This window comes from Erythrolamprus reginae, chromosome 1 (genome assembly GCF_031021105.1).
Source record: "Erythrolamprus reginae isolate rEryReg1 chromosome 1, rEryReg1.hap1, whole genome shotgun sequence".
Lineage (NCBI taxonomy): Eukaryota > Metazoa > Chordata > Lepidosauria > Squamata > Dipsadidae > Erythrolamprus > Erythrolamprus reginae.
In genome coordinates, this window is record NC_091950.1 from 66,419,268 (window position 1) to 66,439,046 (window position 19,779).

The window sequence follows — 19,779 nt, forward strand, 5'->3', positions numbered from 1 at the left end:
GGGAGAGAAGAAGGAAGGGGGAGAGAGTGAGTGAATGAGTGAGAAGAGAATTGCCCCAGCCTTGCCCTTTTCCCTGACTATCAATTTGAACCTGTGACTTTTATGCAATGTTTAGCAAGCACATCTTAATAGGCCAGGGACTGTATCTGTAAATAACCCTTCTTATTAAAATAATGCTTTTAGCTAGGATGGAGCAGGTGTTTCCCTGGAAACTTTATCACCTGGTGGATCTTTTACTTCCAGGCCCACATAATTGTTGTTTTGCTCTGTGTTAATCTCTACAGAGAAGCCATATGCATGTGAGCCAGGTGATTTAGTAGGGATGCTTCTGGTATTTGATTTATGAAGTAGAAGAGCACCATTGAAGTGTCCTTGGACATGTTGTGTACAAATGATTGTCTATATTTTAATGAAGGGATCGGTGCTTCTTCTGTAGCCCCAGAACTCCCCCACCCTCTCTTTAGAGGTTCTTGCATTTTGGTAGCCTAATATTGAACCAAAAATAAATTTTCATTCTAATGATAAGGTCTTTGTGGGATCCTTGTAGTCAGCAAAGAGCAAAACCATACTCCACTAATAAACAAATTTGGGGGACAATACCATCATGTTGTACCATCATGTTGTATTTATGAACGGAATAATAATAAGACTGACATTTTTATTTCAGTAATGGTCTTATATTGTAACATTTATAATTTGGTTTGTGAGAGAATTCTCTCTTGTGGCATTGCATTGTTTATGTTTTCCCCTAACATACCAGCTATTTTATAATTAGACTAATGTAGCTTGGTGCAACTATTTCATCATGTAATAGTGATAAAACTATTAAAGTCATTTATTTCTTATTTTATATGCCCAGAAGCAGCGGTGGGCTATGAGCCAGAATGCTAAATTGCGCTCGCCGCGGCGGCTCATAAGTTCTTGCAGGGCCAGTGCGATTTTGCTGCTGCACCTGTGGAGGAAGCAAAATTGCGCACAGAGCCGCAGATGTGCCCATGTTTTGGCGAGGTTTATTTGCTCCCAAATAGCAAGTGTAATCAAATCCTCCACTCACTATGTTCTGGTCCAAGCGTAGGATTGCTTTTCACAGACAGTTAAAACTCCATGCAAATGGTAACATCATCCAGATTACATTTATTGTCCAGAATCCTCATAGATTTACATATTCAAGATGAGGTTCTTCAGAGTATATATTCATAATCTATCCCATTACATGTACATGAAAAGGGATTTATTTCTCCCCTTCTTCCAGCTGTTGCAAGGTCCTTTGTTAAAACATGAAATGCTCTGCATGGCACAATTACCCAGCAGAGGTATAGCTCAATGGCCAGTAAGAACACACAGATGCTGTCACATGTCATGGACTACATTACCTAAAGTGCAATCTGACTACATTCCCCATAATGTAATCTCTTAAAGAAACAGCTCTTAATCTGAGCTACATATCCCTCTGGTCTATCAGCACACTCCCCGCCTGGAATTATAAAATTCCACTATTAACTAACAAATTAACTAAAGTAAACAAAGGTATAGCATAAACAATGCCAACTTAACTATCTAATTGACTGAAATAAACAAAGCATAGCATCAAACAATGCAGACAATGAGGTAGATGCAAGGTAAGCAAAGCTTGAGGTTCAATCTTTGAGATTAGTCTTCCTTCTCAGCAGTACCAGGTCGGTGACTGGTCTGGTGTAGAGCTTCTTGGCGAAAGCCATGGCATGAATGTTGTGGCTTTGCGACTTGAATTTCAACTTGGCGAACTAGTCCATCAGAGCTAGGTAGAACTTGCTATACAAATCCCATGAGCCAAGAGTTTTGAGATGTGTACTTGTCCCTCAACAAGACAAAGTCTCCTTTTTGAGATTTGGCTCTGTAGTCTCCCATTTATGGCGAATCTTAAGGGTAGAAAGGTACTTTTGCTTCCAACCCTTTCAGAAAGTGTTGGCCAGCAACTGAACTTGTCTCCATGATTGCTTATATTTGTGCTTGGGAATGAAGTTCCCATATGGTGCTGGCCATTCACCTGTCTTCAGTGTTAACTATATGGCTAGTGTGAGGATAGCTGGATTCTCGGGATCCGAATGAAGTGGACTGGTTGAGCGTTGATGATAGCTGACATTTCTGCCATGAGTGTCAGACCGAAGCCATTGTTTTGGGTTGAATATTTTGGCCTGCCACAAATAAAATAGTACTGTGGGAATTGGGGAGGGGTGGTTGCATGAGAGGGAAAAATACTAGCCACAACAAATTCTTTTCAGAGATTCAAGATCATCTTTTGTTCGGCACTGTTCAGCCAGGCTCTATGGTATGAGCCTTCCGAAAATTCAAGGGTAAAAAATTCAGACACACACACACTTGAAAATTCAAAAACAATGTTTTTTATCACAAAATTCAAAAGAAACTTTTTGTATTACAAAGAGCACTCTTCCCAAAACAAACTTGTAGGCTGTAAAAACCCCTTAAACAGTCCTTAAGTACTTAGCTAGCAGCTGTGAAGAAAGGTCACAGCCCTCCTTCTTCTGTGAGTTTAAACATACACGCTTTGCTCTGCCTTGATTTCAAAGTCTTGAAAAATCAACAGAGTCCTGAAACAGGAAGTCATGGTCCAAACCAGTACGATCAGATAATCTCCACACTGTCAAGCCAGCATGCTGCCAATTTAACAGCAGCCCTAATTACTTAAACCCCACCCAACCATAGGTGGACTCAATTATCTCCTATAATACTTTTGAAGCTATTCACTCCTATGCATAGCTCTATGCATGCGTGGGTCTATCATTATTTCCTCATTCGAATCGAAGGAAGATAAGAATGATTGACTTCTTCCTGGGCTGTCATCCAACCCCCCCCCCCCTTCCATCTCACCGTCACTTCCTTCTGCAGAGGACAATTCACCGTCTGACTCTGTCGGCAGCAAAACATGCCTATGACATGTTGATGTTTCTCCCGCATCCACCTCCTCAGTCCTTGGGGCAGGAGCTGGGCCAGAGCTAACCACAACAGCCACCAGCCAGAAGTACATGGGAGGATCATGGACATTGAGAGAATCGTAGTAGTCCATGTGTTGAACTTGTGGGTGTGGGGACAAGGGATGAACCTTAACCTGGGTGGAGAACTGTAGGAAAAGTTAGTTTCAGCTTGCCTACGCTTTGTGGCCAACATGACTCTGTTAATAAATTGGAACTTGCAAGAAGGCCAAGGTTTGGACTCTGATTTATTTCTTGGATGTTAATTGGAATGCTGACAATGAGGATGATGAAGATCTCATACGTCAGTGTAGGTGCCTTTGTCAACCTGGAGTCAAAGATTTTGATCGGCTATGCGATCATTCTTTCCCATACTTCTCCCATATGGGATGCATGAGGAGGGCTAAATGTCCATACACAACTTTGGGCCTTCAAGTAGCTATCAATTGCCGGGTTTAAGTGAGTGCTCTCATCGACTCGTAGCTCTTTGCAGGCTCCTACAAACTTTGTTCTGCAGTGAAAGCTAAACACCTTGACTATGTCTCTGTGGGCTTGGAACCTTCTTAGAGCATTAATGAAGGAGGAGGAGGAGCTGTCCATGGATTCGATGACTTTGATGTGGACAGTTCAAATGCTAAGACACCTGAAAAGGATGGCCCGCCGTTTGCTGTGAGCTTGACCACCTCTGGTCTGATGGGCAGACACTAACCATGGGCCTTGAAGGGTAGGTGAAGGGCAGATCAGTACTGAGAGGCTCAGGTGGCAGGTCAGCCATTGTCCTACCTTGTTGTTTGCGGCAGCGAAGGCACTTGTGTAAGACCGTTGAGATGAGCTTCTTGGCTCCTATGATCCAGATTCCAACAGCTCCCTCTGTGAAGTGTTGGCCTTGATGGTGGACAGTCTCATGGTGGTGTTGGAGCCAAATATACTGTCCTAGAATAGAAACCTCTTTCACTGATGAATGTAAATATATTTGTTTGTCTCATATTTTTTTTGGAAATCGGAGGCTTTGAACCCTACCCAAAGGTAGTATATAGCATGATCCTGCTGGCTGATAAAAAAACATCAAGTGCCTATAAATGAATGGTAATTAGAAGTTCTAAAAGATGAACTATTACAATTATCTTTGCTCTCTCCTAGAAAATGAAGATTCAACTCAAAAATCAGTCCAAGAAGCTATTGCTTCAGAAAAGGATATATTACCATGCAGGTAAGATAACTATGAGTCTCTTGATATAAATTATTTGGGCTGTTATTTGTTTTCATTTTTACTTGCTAACATGCTGCTAGATAGAATCCAAAAGACTATTCCGTACTCGCAAGGCAAGTCATCTTCTTCCACTGACTATAAAGAGTAGCAATACCTTTTGAATGCTCACTTGAGAGGGTCTTCATGCATATGTCCTTGATGATCAAGGTATATGGATAAGCAATAGCAATGTTTTTACCTTTTAAATTTGTTTGGTGTTTTATTTATGATTCAAAACTTAACTGTATGCTTGCTACTAGAGTGTGAGCTATAAGGAGAAATTAAGTATATAACAATGAAGACAATCACAGCAAAAATGTTTGTAAACATTTTATTTGTTAGGTGTATTTATTGTTAGATTTATATTCCATCTTTCCTCCAGGAGTTCAAGGCAGCCATCATAGCATTCCTGCCTCCAATTTCATCCCCACCACAAGCGCCCTGTGAGGTAGGTGAGCTGAGAGAGTAATTGCCCAAATTCATCCAGGCAGCTTCTATGACAGAAGGTAGACTTGGTCATAGGTCTCCTCTGTCTTAGTTCAACATCTTAACCACTACTCATTAACTCATTACACGTGTTTAGTTCCAATAAAATCTAATCATACTAAAATAATAAATAGTATTAGCATTAATATGTTCCTAGGACTAAGAACAGTTTTATATTATTTTTGTAAAATTAATATTTGCAAAATAGTGTGATAGAGTCTAAAATAGTTCTTTAAAAATAGGGATGTCATTCTGCAGAAAATCATGGATTATAGAGGGGGATAATGGTGATGAAGCTTTAACCAGTTCCTGATTTCAGACATAATATAAAATATGCCTAAAATGGCACAGAGATAAAGGAACAAGAGGTTACCACTGAAATGCTTTGTAGGGAGTTTCTTGTGGAATACTATACAGATATGGCATAGGCAATATTCTACTTTGTTTCACTTTATATTAATAATAACAATTTATCGAGTGCATATGCACTCTAATATTAAAAAACATATAAAAACCTATCATTATTTTTTTAAAAACCAAACAGCACATTCATACCAAACATAAAACAAAGTATAAAAAAGCCTGGGGGAAAAGTTTACAAAAGACAGGGAGGGTTGGGGCAGTTCTAATGTATACACAGAGATGGGCTGCTGCCGGAATGGCTAATTCTGCGCAGCTCCGCAGCTCTGAAGTGCGAGTGCGATTTTGCTTCCCGAACCTGTGCAGGTAACAAAATCTCACACAGGGATACATGTGCGGACAAGTTTCAGGGAAGGTTTTTGCTTCCCTGCAATTGGGAGATCACTTAACCCCAATCAGAAGTGCCGGGATTGCAGTTGTTGAGTGAAGCAGTCACATGAGTGTCTTGCTTAATGACCACTGAAAGACTGAGATCCCAGGTCCAATTGTGGTTGTAAGTTGAGGACTACCTGTGTGCTTAGATAGTGTCAATAAAGGCAGAAATCACTAGTTTAGAAACAACTATAATGACAAATACGTACGGTAATATAAATACTTTCTTCTGAGGCAGTCTCTCTCTATTTTTTTCTGCAGTATTTGTGAGTGCATTATGTATCAATATGCAGATAAACTTTATAGCAATGGCACCTATACTTTTTGGGCTAGTAGAAATATTTTGAATTTTTGAATAAACTCTCTCAAATCTAATAAATAAATAAATTAAGTAAATAAAACGACATACATGCAATTTCACAAATGGGACGTCTGATGGCTATGAACCACTGATTTATAAAATAAATGCATTGCACAATGGCCAGCTACCAAAATATTAATTTACCAAGAAATAATTTGGTGGAAGAGGTCTACCTACTAGCCCGTTCTCCAGAATATTACTTCCTATGCTTGGCTTAAAGTAATCATTTTTTTCCTGGCAAGTTATTGTACTGTATCCCCCAGGGTCTACCCTACATCTACATTAGGGAATTCATGTGGAGAAGAGAACTGCTACTTATTCCTATGCTTTTATTCTTTTGTTCGTCTCTTATGTATATAAAGCACCTGCTCTCATAAACAACAATACATTTTGACTCCTCCCCTTTACAGTAACAGTCAATACATGACATGTTTTGCATGTACAGCTTCAATCTCCTGCATTTCCATTTGAAAACAACCTTCATAACAGACATGAGAAAATCCCTGCCTGCTGCTTTAAAGAGCTTCTTCTTGTTAAATCAGAATAGATGATACTTAATTAGATAGAGAGTGATATGGCAATGTATCAGACCACTTTAAATATTTGCCCTAAGCCCACATGAAATTATCATCCTGTGGAATATTTGGTAGGGATAAGAAGTTATTGCTATAGCTAACTGAACTGTTTTCTATAAAATATATTTTCGTACGCCGTACATTTTCTTTCTTTACGATGTTTTAAAACTGATTTTTATGGGTAAGTTGTTTGAACTAAACAGTCAAATTGTTGTGCTTTTGTATGGATGCGTGATCTATGATAGCTAATTGTTTCTTAGTGCTGGATGTAGTTCAAATCCAGTATTTATGAAAAGCTTCAGCAATAACTCATCCTGGAGAAAATCTACCTATGTGGTCACTTAAGAATCAACACTAACTTGATGGCACATAACATTCTTTCAGCTGCCTAAAGGAGTACAACAGAGCATTTCTCATTTGAATTTTGGCTTAGCTGAGACTCATCTGGATATAATATGTAAGCCAGAGGAATCCTATTTGACTCCAAGTCACCTTACAAGTCTCTATTTTTCAAGTTGATTGGCGTTTTACCTACCTGTTATATACAGTACCAGGTTCTTAAAACATCCTGCATTCTTGTGCTATCTTTCTCTGAGAGGCTGCAGAATGGATCACCTGTAAATTCAGATACTACAAATGATCCTGCAAGTTCTAACGGGAGTCCAGAGGAGCAAGATGTAATTGAAGAAGAGGAGATCCTTACTGATCAACTTCAGCATCAAAAGGAGGTAGGCAATTTGACTGTTGGCCTATTTCTACTTGCCAGACCATCCTTACAATCCTGTTTCCAAACATGTTTATTGGTGTTTTTTCATTATAGTGACTGTATGCTTTGAAATGTTTGTCTTGAGATAATAAGAAATTTGCATACAGTGCAGATGATAAGATTATTGAACTGTATTTTTTCTGGGATGCAATATATTTTAATTGATTAAATTTCTGTGCTGTCTAGAATTGAAGAAATGTGGAGTAGAAAAAAACTTCAGAAGATATTACATTGAAATATATTCTGAAGGTCTTTTTTCTAGTTAGGATGACATAGTTGCAAATAGGTAGTTAAAGAATTCAGATAAAAATATGTAGGAAAAAAAGCAATTTTTGTTAAAAACTAAGGCACCTTAACACCACTGTATTTTATATATATTATATACATTTGTCTGTATAGGAAGCTGTACTACAAGAGACAAAATTCTCTACACCAGAAGGACCAGGTGATGTAATCATGATACAATCTGAATATACAGGTGCAGTAGACATCCTGTCTGCAGACCTAGAAACTACAGATCTTCTAAGTGAACAGAAGAAAGGTAAGGAATATGCTTTCACTACTGTGTCTTCATATGGATCAGTGGCTAGCATTCTATTGAAGAAATCTGCAAGTTTTGAGCAGTTTTGTGGAAGAGTATACTAATACTTATAGTCAGTTTTGAAATGTTCATATTTAAGAAACCAGCAACAAAGATTTTGATTTTTTTTTACTGTTTAATTTAGCTTTTAGTTTTTCCATTTTGTGGTGTTGTATATAATTTCCACCCTTGGTTGGATTGTTTTTAAATTCTTTTTTATTTAGCTTTTAGATGATTTCAAATTTTGCTGAATATCCAGTTGTTAAAAATTCTATCAGCATCTACCCTGTTTTCCCTCAAATAAAACATCCCCTGATATTAAGGCCAATCAAGCTTTTGTGTGCATGGCAATAAGGCCAAGCACTTATTTCAGGCTTCAAAAAAATGTAAGGGTCTTATTTTTGAGGAAACAATGTATGTTATAAAAACATCCTTCTTTCTCCCAGCTCGGCCACCTCCATTGATTCCCCCCACGCTCTGGACAAATTCTAAGATAAGGGAGTTTAAAGCACAGATGGCAAAGGAGAAGAATGCCCGAATGCTAGTGAAACGGGGCGAGGTATTAACAGTCCGGGTGCCCACCCATCCTGATGGGAAGCGTGTCTGTTGGGAATTTGCTACGGAAGATTATGACATTGGGTTTGGAGTCTATTTTGATTGGACTCCTATTACAAGTACTGCCATTACAGTTCAGGTCAGTGAATCAAGTGATGAAGAAGATGAAGAAGAAGAATTTGAAGGTATGTCATGTCTTCAATAGTATGTATACATTTAATAAATAATTATGAAAAAATCTTATGCCCCAAATAGTCTCTTTAACTTGAGTTAAAGAACTCAACTTCTTAACTACTTTGAGTTCCTTTGAACTGTGCCATTAGTCTTCAAACTATTCCACAGACTGTTAAGCAGGAAAACCTAGTACATCCTGATAATAAAAGGTGGGTTTATTTATTCATAAATATGTCCACTCATTTATGGGCACAGTTGTGGCTTCAAACACTGCCAAATCTGAGCAGCCTGAATGTCAACCTCTGCAAATAAGGTTAAAGTGTACATAACAACAGAGTTTGGGCCATTCAGATTTTAAGAACCATGCTATTCTAAGAAGGGGTTAGTGACAAAAAGGCCTATGCCTGGATTTTTGGCTAAGGTGTTATGCGTGTATGTTTATAATTGTTTCCTTCTTTTACTCCTTTTGCTTCATTGTTATATAGCTTTATTATTTGGGTTTTTTTATTTTGTGAATTGCCTAGACTCACTGGGAATTGGGCAATGTCCCAAGTTTAAATATGGTAATAGTACAATTTCAGGATCTGCTGATGACATTCCTGAGTCATAGGATCTATAGGCACCTTCACAGTCCTCTGAAATTAATAAACTTTACACATCTTCCCATAAAACTAGCAAGAGTTCTTTCCCCGTAACTCAGGGAACAATTCTATAATTGTAGACTGACTGCAGAAATTGCCTTATTCTTTTCTTGCTTTTATTGCAGTATAAGATAGAAAATCCCTCACTTGCTAGAAGTTGGAATGTAAACATTGGAATAAATCAGTGCATGGAACATGGAAATCAAGTGTTCCTTATTGCTTCTTTTACACTGATGAGCATCACTGTTTTTTTATGGAACAAAATGGGCCACTTAGAAGGCCCATTGAATAAAATGACAAGGAGAGGAAAATCTTTCCCATTTTATTTTTTAATCAATCATGCAAATGTGCAAAATACATATAATTAATGATGCATATAATTAATAATACATATAAATAATGACAATATTTAGAGATTCAGTAAGTATTTTATGTTTTTTATTTATAAAACAGTTTAGGAATTTGATTGTAGTTTGTTTGTTTTTAAATGACATGATTGGAACTTTCTCAGGTTCCAGTATAAATATGAAAAGTCTTATCTCCAGATGAAACCTGTGATGATGTTCTCTGTGTGTAAGCTTCTTTAATTAGATCCACAATCCTGAATCTCTATGGCCTCCTCCTATTAGTTTTTATAGCTGATATATATGCTGTGTGTTTTCCTTCTCAGGTACTATTCCTGTTGGTGATGTGGAAAAAGGAGCCAAAGGCTATTTGCGGAACCGTTATGGGGAGATCATGCCAGTCTACCGTAGGGACAGCCACCAAGAAGTGCAAATAGGCAGCCATGATTATCCAGGGGAGGGCATCTACTTGCTGAAATTTGACAATTCTTACTCTCTCCTACGCAACAAGATTCTTTTTTTTCATGTTTATTATGCCACCTAAAAAATAGTTTTGTTGCCAAGACTAATATGTGTATCTTGTGATGGCCAAATTTTGTTATATGCCCTTCCTATTTGTCCCATTGTCCAAAATGGAGGAAATAATCATTAGCAGTTCCACTTTGTTGTATGCAGACACAGAGCTGAAATTTTAATACAGTAATAGCAAGCAAGTCACCAGACATACGATGTCTGTTTTTCTTTTGATTGCATTTACATGAACCAAAGTTAAAACATGCCTTCTCTTTGGAAATATATATATTATCTCGTCCTATTCTACTGGTTACAAATACTGACTGGAATCAGCTGCCAAAACAGCCTATAGAACTCTGCCCAGACCTACGTTGTTACTATGATATTGTACACTGCCATTTGCTTTGTAGTGAAAATGTTGTAGAATGGTATGTGTGTTGCCTACTCAGGCCACTGGCAGGCTGTCTTCTCCCATCTTCCTCCCATAAATGGTCATCTACTCAGTTGTTTGTATATGTTTTACAGCTTGGCTGGATGGAATCCAAACTGCATCATTCTCTTTCAATAAGAGAACAACATACCTTTAAGAAAAAATCATGCCTTCTCAGTTCTGCTTTTGATGAATTATCCGGGAAGCAGACATCAACAAAGGCTTCTCCAGTTCCAGAATTCATAGTTTTGGGGGCACAATATGCTGTTCTATGGGCAACATTTTGCAGCATTAAATTGTAGAAAAATTGGTAAAATTCAAAAAAAAAAAAATTTTAAATATTATGTTTGGAGCATAACTTAAAACTGAACCAAGCCAGGAGCTGTTATTTCAGAGGGTAGGAAATGTCTATTTCATTTATGTAGATGCTAAATGAAAGATATTTACCATAGTGCTTCCATATTCCTAGGAGCAAACATTTCCATGAGTAAGACTTTACATATTTTAAATATATTACACAAGCACCTAATAGTTACTGTACCAATAGGCAGACAGATACAAGATACCAATGACAAAAAGCAATTCTGAACTATATTACAATGGGCAGGCAGAAATTAGTCCTTTGGTCTATTACAAGTATTGTCTTTCAGCGATTATTTTATAATTTATATGGAAGAGTGGTCCACAAAAGCCCCCTCCCCATATAAAATATTGAGTCAGCAAGTATTTCTTTTACAACAGGGTTGTTAAACTCATGTGAGTTTGACAGCCCTTTGTTGTTTATTCAGACTTCAAAATCATTGCCAATATTTAATATAGCGTAAGCATAATATAGCAGAGCTACTTATTGCAGTTACCAGTTGGCAATCATATTATCTTCCATAGCTCAGGTTTTATAGAATGTATATGTACAGCTCATGTTGTCCCTGTAGCAGAAGACATATAATATACTTAAAATTTCAGGGGCATATTCGAGCAAGCCTTTTTAAAGCTGCTGTTTCTTGTGATGTTTGTCCAATATGCTTAACCCTTTGCATGATTATACCAAATATTTATTGTAAGTAGCAGACCTTGGGCAATGTTCCTAAGAGGTATTTTTGTTGAAGCTTGCTGATTTTCTATTTCTGCCATATTTTTAGTGAGAAACATACATAGAGGAAATGAACTTGACTCCTATCTCAAGCTTTTAAAAAAATAATTGGTAAATAAACTCAATGTTTTCAGATTTGAAATGGGAAATGGATAAATATGTACTACTAACTTTAAAGAGCAAATCAAATGTGGCTACTCCTTCCCATTTTTTAAATTCTTTAAGATGAGAGTGGAGAAATTATTACAGCATTTTAAAGTACAATAACTGCAAGGAACATCATTTTGTGGAAGAAAGAAAACTATAGTACAAATTGATTTTCTGATTCAGAGTTGCTGATTTTTTAAAACAGTCTTGAAGAACGCCCCCCCCCCCCAAGTAGGAGAAGCCACCAAATTGTTTATTGTGAAATATGAGCAACATTTAATGTTCTATCTCTTCCCCGTTTGTAAATTCATGTTATTGTTGAACTCATTTTCAATTAAGGCTTATCTCTAGATGTCCCACACTGTACAAAAAAATGTTTGTCCCTGTTTTCAATCCAAAGAGTTCGCTTTGTTTAGAGTTCAGAAAATGAAACAGATTTGTTTGCTTTGGCTAATGTTTTCTTGAAGAAATACAAAAAAAAAAGATATATATTTTAAATGTGCAAATTTGTGTTGACTTAAATTACAGAGCTCTATTTTTAACTCTTGAGTAACATGAACATCTTTCGCAGCAAAGCAGCTGCATTTGATCTTAAGTCCCAGAGTATCTTCTAAAGGTTTAATGTAGATAAGTTTTGAAATTACAGCATCTTTTCTATCTGCAAATAGAAAATAGAGGAATTAGTTTTTAGAAAAGAGAAAAAGATTGAAATGTGAAGCAAGTTAAAAGTGCAATAGATACCAGCTGAGCAAAAGCCTTTGTGCCTTCCTTTCCATTCTTTCTTTAACGACAGCACTTTCAGATTTGTTCCTACTGAACTAATCAGTTTAAAATTGACTGCCCTTCATATATACTTTGCTCATTTGATTAAGGAAATTAATTTGCTCAATAATGATGAAATGTTGTTTAAACAGAAGGATTAAGGTTCCAGATAGAGCACCTCTTAAAAGTTTATACTGTTTTGATGAATCAGGTAATATTTCTTCTCCATGTATGAGTTGTATATATACATGCATAAGCTTTACATTATCTGTACCTCTTAGCCAAAGACTAACTAATCTCAGGCCAAGTCAAAGTATTTCTGTGATTTGTTTCTCTTTCTACTGTGAAAAATTATAAAGCTATATGTGCTGCTTGGATTTCAGACCTAAAATTCTGTAATCACATGCTAACTAAATATGTGGAAAATTCTTAGAGTGAGCTGTTATCCTTGCCTGAAATAATTCTAGAAAATTTTCATGCATTGTTGTAGATGAAAATAGAAATATAATTTCACCTGAGATAAATTAGCTATTATTTTAGATTGAGAAGTTAAAGTGTAATAGAAATGTACTAAAATAAAATAATCGTATGATTGTCCAATAATGTATGAGAAATAAAAGACTTTGGCCATGTTCATATGGTAGCGTAAAGAAGTAGCACAAATGAATAATTAGTATATGCAGTATATGACAACTTAAAAGGGAGAATATGATCTAGTTAGTCCCAATATATAAATTAAGCATTTTTAATTTATTTTACTTCCACTTAAGTCACACTTTAAGCATATTAATATACTCAGCATGTATTGTTTTAAATAGGTAAAATTTGGTATATTTCCTCTAAATATGACAAGCAAGCTAAACAGACATTATTGGAACTAATCTTGGATGAGATTGGAGATAAGATATTATTGATAATTTTTCTTTGGCTCATTTTAACTACGAGATAATTGCCAAAATCCTGGTTCATAAATAATTGTGATATGAGATGATTGCTATACTCCCAAGTGCACTTAAATCCAATTAAAATTTGGGCCTGTTTCTAAGCAGACCTGCTGTACGGCATTGTCGTGTAAGTCTTCTTGCACCATGAGGACTTGTATTTTCAAGACATATTCCTCTTAATTGTCTTCATAAATCCAGTAGAATTCTATAGATAAAGAGCATGAAAGTCATATTGACGCAATTTGGGGACAGTTCAAAGTAGAGAATTCACTGACAATTTCATGGTAAATCTTACATTAAACAAAAACATTTTGTTTTATCCCTTAACCTTCATAATATAAGACCAAAATTCATGCAATCTGAACCTTAAATTGCTAATGAGAAATTAGGGAGATTATCTGATCTTAAAACATTTTATAATTGCTGTTGATTTATTCATCATAGGATTGCGATAACTTTTGTAGTAATAACTACTGCATGTGGACTATTTCTTTATAGGATACACAAAGGCTGAGTAAGCAAAATCAAGACTAAATTTTTGGACCAAAAGCATTTACAGTATAGTGACTAGTATTAATACAGTGAAATTGCTTATATTGATTTAAAAGAGTCTGTGAGATTTATTTGAATGTAGAATATAGCATTTTAAAATGGCTTAGTCTCAAAATAATAAGTCTAGAAATGCTTAAATGCAGGCCTAAATAAATTAATTTGGGAGCAGGTCTCTCAGTCTCTATAAGATTTATTTCTAAATAATTACGGTTAAAGGAGAGCTCTGTAAAGAGGTCAGACTGGTATGCTAGAAAGTAGTTACATTGTAATTTAATACCAATATATTAGTAAGCCTTTGGCTAATCCATGGATATTTGTGATAGTTTGGCATCAGAGGAAATATTTTAATATTTAGACTTCAATAACATTTTGATTAATTCAATTAATAAATGTATAACTTTTATTACTTTCCAGTACTTGCTTTCTGCTAGGCTTTATACTTAGGAGGTCTAAATTTTATCAAATATACAATATTGTCCCTAATAACAAGAATAAAGGATTATTATGTGCATTTTTATCAGTAACATTAACTCTTTGAAATAAAGCAGACTGGTTTATAGTTTTAAATTATTGGATTATAATTAAAATATACCCTTCAGATGAAATTCAATTCTATTTTGTTCCATAGTTTTTATTCTGTAGTGAACGTATTTATAATTTTCTTAACAATTTGGTTTACATTCTCTTACTCTCCCAAATATTTTTTTTAAATGGAGAAGGCATTTTACAAGTTATGGCACTGGGTTGATTATTCTAGTACAGTCTAACTAGTTGTATTGTTGTTTCTTTCAGAATTTGATTGATGTTTGTTATATTGTTTAGAACCATGGTTTTGTGACTGTATTTGACTTTTAAAAAGTTATTTCATTAAAGATTTTCATCCTTCTGCAAAGTTTTATGTTTTTCTCCTATTTAAATGATCGGCTTTGGATTACATTCACCACTAAAGTTTTTGAAACCTTATACAGTTGTTACATATCAGCTAAAAGCCTGCATCTTTTTGTATTGGAAGATACAGTGTTTAGAATATACTGTATTACAAATACACTTGAAAAATCGGCAGCAGATAGCTCTCCATTCAGCAGCGGTTAGTAGAATAACAGAAGACCCTTAAAGGTCTTCTAGTCCAAACCCTGCTAAAGCAGGAAACATTTCAGACAAGCAGTTGTCCAGTTTCTTCTTTAAAATATCCAGTGTTGGAGCATCCACAACTTCTGGAGGCAAGTTGTTCTACTGATTAATAGTTCTAACACTCAAGAAATTTTTCGTTAGTTCTTGATTGCATCTCTCCTATGGCATGACAAACAATGCCCTCTCTGAGCATACAAGCCATTACCCCAGTTCATGTATGGGTCTGCATACATGGGAATCACATGTGCATTGATTGTGAGGGTACATGCATGTGCGCATGCATTCACACATGCACTTGCGCTTTGGGCACTCGGTCCAGAAAAGGTTAGCCATCACTGACCTTTACCTGTGCACTTGGTTTTTCTTGCCTAAATGTAGAAGCTCACTTTCCTCAGCATTGGATTTCCTTTTGTTAGATAGGACCCAGTATTCAAGTCTGTTGAGATCCTTCTGTATCTTGAGCCTTTCTTCTGCAGTGTTGGCTATTCCTGCTGGTTTGATGTTGTCAAAAAAAATATTGAGGAGTTCCCTTTCCATCCCCTTGCCAAAATAATTGATGATGGAGATATTGAATTGTACTGGGGCTAAGACAGAGTCATAGAATACTTCATGTAAAATGCAGTTCCATTAAACATACTGAGTGTGGTTGGTCAGCCAATTATGAATCCATCTGGTGCTGGTGTTGCCTAACCCACATTTTTCTATCCTATCAAGTAGTAGGTTGATAAGATAAAGTAGTACTTTATCAAATGCCTTAATGAAGTCTAAGTAAATAATGTTTACAGGAATTGGCTGGTCCATCAATTTTGTCACTGTTAAAGAATGCAATAAGACATGTCTGGTTGCTACATTAGTAAACATCAAATTCATCAAATTGCTGTATGCCACACCCTCTAGGCCAGGGCTGTCAAACTTGGGGCCCAAGGCCGGATGTGTGCTCCCTACGCTTTCTTGTAGGACATTATTTATTATTTATTTCATTTATTTAGGAGATTTACGAGTATATTGCTGCCTATTTGCACATAGTGACTCAAGGCAGCTTATAAGAATATAAAATTATCATATAAGAACAATGAAATGATAATATAATAAAATAATAAACCCCAACCCCTGCTCTAGTGACAACATATCATACGAGCCATTTAACAGGTTCCATCCTGTTCCCCAGGCCTGCTGGCAAAAGCAGGTCTTCAGCACCTTCCAGAAAAGTGTCAGGGTGGAGGCCATTCTAATCTCTGAAGGGATTATGTTCCAGAGGAGCCACCACAGAGAAGGCCCTTCTGGTACCACCAAGTGTATTTCCCTAGGGCAGTGATAGCGAACCTTTTTTCCCTTAGGTGCCGAAAGCATGTGCGCACACACTATTGCAGCAGCGCGAGTGCCCACACCCATAATTCAATGCCTGGGGAGGGCAAAAATTGCTGAAGGCTCTCTGTAGGCCAGAAACAGCCCATTTCCCAACTTCTGGGGGCCCAATAGGCTCAAGTTTCACCTTCACCAGGGTCTAAAGGGTAAAAATGGCCTCCCCCATCCCCTGAAGGCCCTCCAGAAGCCAAAAATGCCCTCCCAGAACTTCCATGCAAGCTGAAAATCCGCTGGCCAGTGGGCACATGCATACTGAAGCTGAGCTAGGGCAATAACTCACGTGCCAGCAGATATGGCTTCGTGTGCCACCTGTGGCACCCATGCCATAGGTTTGCCATCACTGCCCTAGGGGATGGGACCCACAACATTACTTGCCTCCCTGCTCTAGTGGTTCGGGCAGATGTGACTGGCAAGAAACAGTCCCTCAGATAACCTGGTCCTGAGCCATGAAGTCTTTTAAGATAACAACCATTGTACCCGGAAGCAAATAGGCGGCCAATGTAGCTTCTGCAACTAAGGTCTGCACACATTATTAACCCTTCCTTATCTAGCCTTTTTGTTGCAGCTAATCATACTTCCAACCATTCATCATTTTCAATTTTTAAAGGAAGCTCATGCAGCCCCTTTAAACTGCAAAGTATTATTGGGAATAAAGATAGTACTGGAAATAGGTATTTCCAACATAGAGGTTGATTTTTAAATATATGATGGATCTTGACAGGTACAAAAGGGAGGATCGGTCTCCCCAAATGCAACTTTTCAGGAATCAATTATTATAGGCTAGACAGATCAATGGATCTATCATTTGTCATTCAAAGCAAGCACTTTTTTAAAGCAGTTAGAAAAAAACTTGAAATGACATTCTACCTTGAGTAGATTCCTTCCCAAATGTATAATAAAACTACATTTGTAAGGCTTGTATATGTACAGAAAGGATCTTTTTTCATCAATATTATTTTATGATGATGTTATAGTTTTACATCTCTAAATTCTTCAGATAGTTGGATGAAAATAGTCTTTAAATTATAAATATGGAGGTCATCAATCCAACAACCCTTCTCTGTTGCTTTGTAATAGATCAGAACATATATGATTTGATTTTATTATTATTATGTATTTAGCTAATTTATATAGCTACCCAGCTCACCAAAAGTGACTGAATATGTACAACAAAATTAAAAACAATTTGACAAATATGTAAAACTGCTATCATTATTAAAACATTAAAAATATAAAAAGCAAAACAAGAAGATAATAAACAGAAGCGTGCTTTGTCTATAACCACTTTATTTCACCCATCCTGTGTGGTTAATCATTTTTTATCTTGCAGAGGTTAGAGGGCTAAGCAGGATATCCTGTGTGGCAGTCATACTAAAGGTGAGGTAGTGAAGATGCAAAGTTTCAGTATCTTGCTAAAATTTTCCATTCTTAAAACTAGCAGAATAATTATTGAATTATGAAAAAATATTTATAGAACCGCATAGAACGGCATACAAATCTAATAAATAATAATAATAATAATAATAATAACAATCACATTACTAAACCCAACGTTATTACATAAATGATGTAAATTGTTACTGTCCTGTGTTCTCAATGCTATTCTGATGTATCAATAATCCAAATACAATTTCTCGATTTCCTTTGGTATTTCTGCTGCACATTATACTATCTCTCTAAAATCCTTGTTCCAGTAACCTTTAATTGGGCAAAATGATGCATCATAGGGCAACCATTTTTGAACCCTCATATCTCATTTAATATAAAGAATATGTCTGGAATTTGGGATCCACGACTCATGTGCAATTGAAATTTAATTTGATTAATTGAATTTATATGCCTCCCACTCCCTGAGGACTCACGGTGGCTTAAAAATAATATAAAACAGTTTATAGCACAAAATGTCATAAAACATGACATGATAGCAGTTTACAGGTATACGAGGGGTTGCCACAGAGAGGAGGGGATCACTTTATTCTCCAGGGCACTGGAGGGCCGGACGAGGAACAATGGCTGGAAGCTGACCAAGGAGAGATTCAACCTGGAAATAAGGAAGAACTTCCTGACGGTCAGAACAATCAACCAGTGGAACAACCTATCAGCGGACGTTGTGAACTCCAATACTATGGACATTTTAAAGAGGAAATTGAACTGCCATTTGGCTGGGATGCTATAGGGTTCCTGCTTAGGCAGGGGGTTGGACTTGATGACCCGCATGGTCCCTTCCAACTCTAACAATAAATAAATAAATAAATAATAATTAAATTTTCTATGCTAAAGGTTGACTGCGCTGTACATTTCAGCTTAGGTTATTTTCAAGGCACATGCATCTTTGAATTAATGGTGGAATTCAAATTTTCTTTACTACCGTTTTTGTGGCCATGGCTTGGTGGGCATGAAGTGGAGTGGCTTGGTGGGCGTGGCTTGGTGGGCATGGCAGGGGAAGATACTGCAAAATCACCATCCCCAACCCACTCCAAGGGAAGAATACTGCAAAATCCCCATTTCCTGCCAATCAGCTGGGACTCGAGAGGCAGAGAACAGGTGGGTGGTTGTTTGAGGCCAGTCAGTGGTGGTATTTATCAGTTCTCTGAACTACTCAAAATTTCTGCTACCGATTCTCCAGAACTGGCCAGAACCTGCTGAAACCCACCTCTACTTTGAATGTGTTCCAACTTTTCCAGTGAAGGCAGTACATTAGAACAATGGTCCTCAGCCTTTTGGGTACCAGGGACTGATTCCATGGAGAGAGGTTTTGCCATGGACGGGAAGGGGCATGGTTTTGCAAACTGCCTACATCCCATGGATGGGGTTTCACTTATTTCTGAGACCTGGTGGCTGGCATGCTGCCAACTAGTGCCGGTCCATGGACCAAAAATTGGGGACCTCTGTATTAGAATTTCTTTTGAGGCATTAAGGAATCTGGTAAGGAAGTATCTTTGAAAGGATGATTAAAAGCGTCATAGGTTGTCTCCTTGTTTTTTAATAATGCCAAACATTTTTATCTGCTTCTGACACAAATATCTCATAAGTGTTCAAGTAGTAGTAGCCGCCCCTAGTCTACGGAGAGGGGCAGCATACAAATCTAATTAATAATAATAATAATAATAATAATAATAATAATAATAATAATAATAATTGCTGATAGGTAATAAAATAGATTTGTTTCTTATATAAATGTGCAAATGTTTCTTATAAGACTCCTTGTCGCAAACGTGTGTGAGAATCTAGAAAATGTTGAGGAAAGAAAAAAATCCCAGACAAATATGTGTATGGCTTAATATGCATTCATAACAATATTTACAAATACAAAATGTACAATATGCAACAGAGACATCTTATTACAGCAATTG

General features: G+C 36.8%; 1 protein-coding gene across 2 annotated transcripts in view; it reads left to right on the top strand.

The window, feature by feature from the left end:
• Positions 1 to 14,822, top strand: part of TMED8 (transmembrane p24 trafficking protein family member 8) — a 16,244-nt gene extending 1,422 nt beyond the window's left edge. Inside the window, exons 2-7 of one of the 2 annotated variants that reach the window (XM_070754128.1) lie at positions 4,110 to 4,179; positions 4,601 to 4,666; positions 7,029 to 7,160; positions 7,598 to 7,739; positions 8,225 to 8,518; positions 9,819 to 14,822. In XM_070754128.1, coding sequence (XP_070610229.1) covers positions 4,174 to 4,179; positions 4,601 to 4,666; positions 7,029 to 7,160; positions 7,598 to 7,739; positions 8,225 to 8,518; positions 9,819 to 10,036 — 858 coding nt within the window. In that variant the 5' untranslated portion in view covers positions 4,110 to 4,173 and the 3' untranslated portion in view covers positions 10,037 to 14,822. The remainder of the gene's footprint in view (positions 1 to 4,109; positions 4,180 to 4,600; positions 4,667 to 7,028; positions 7,161 to 7,597; positions 7,740 to 8,224; positions 8,519 to 9,818) is intronic. The other variant, XM_070754120.1, reaches the window with a different exon arrangement.
• Positions 14,823 to 19,779: the final 4,957 nt, after the last annotated feature.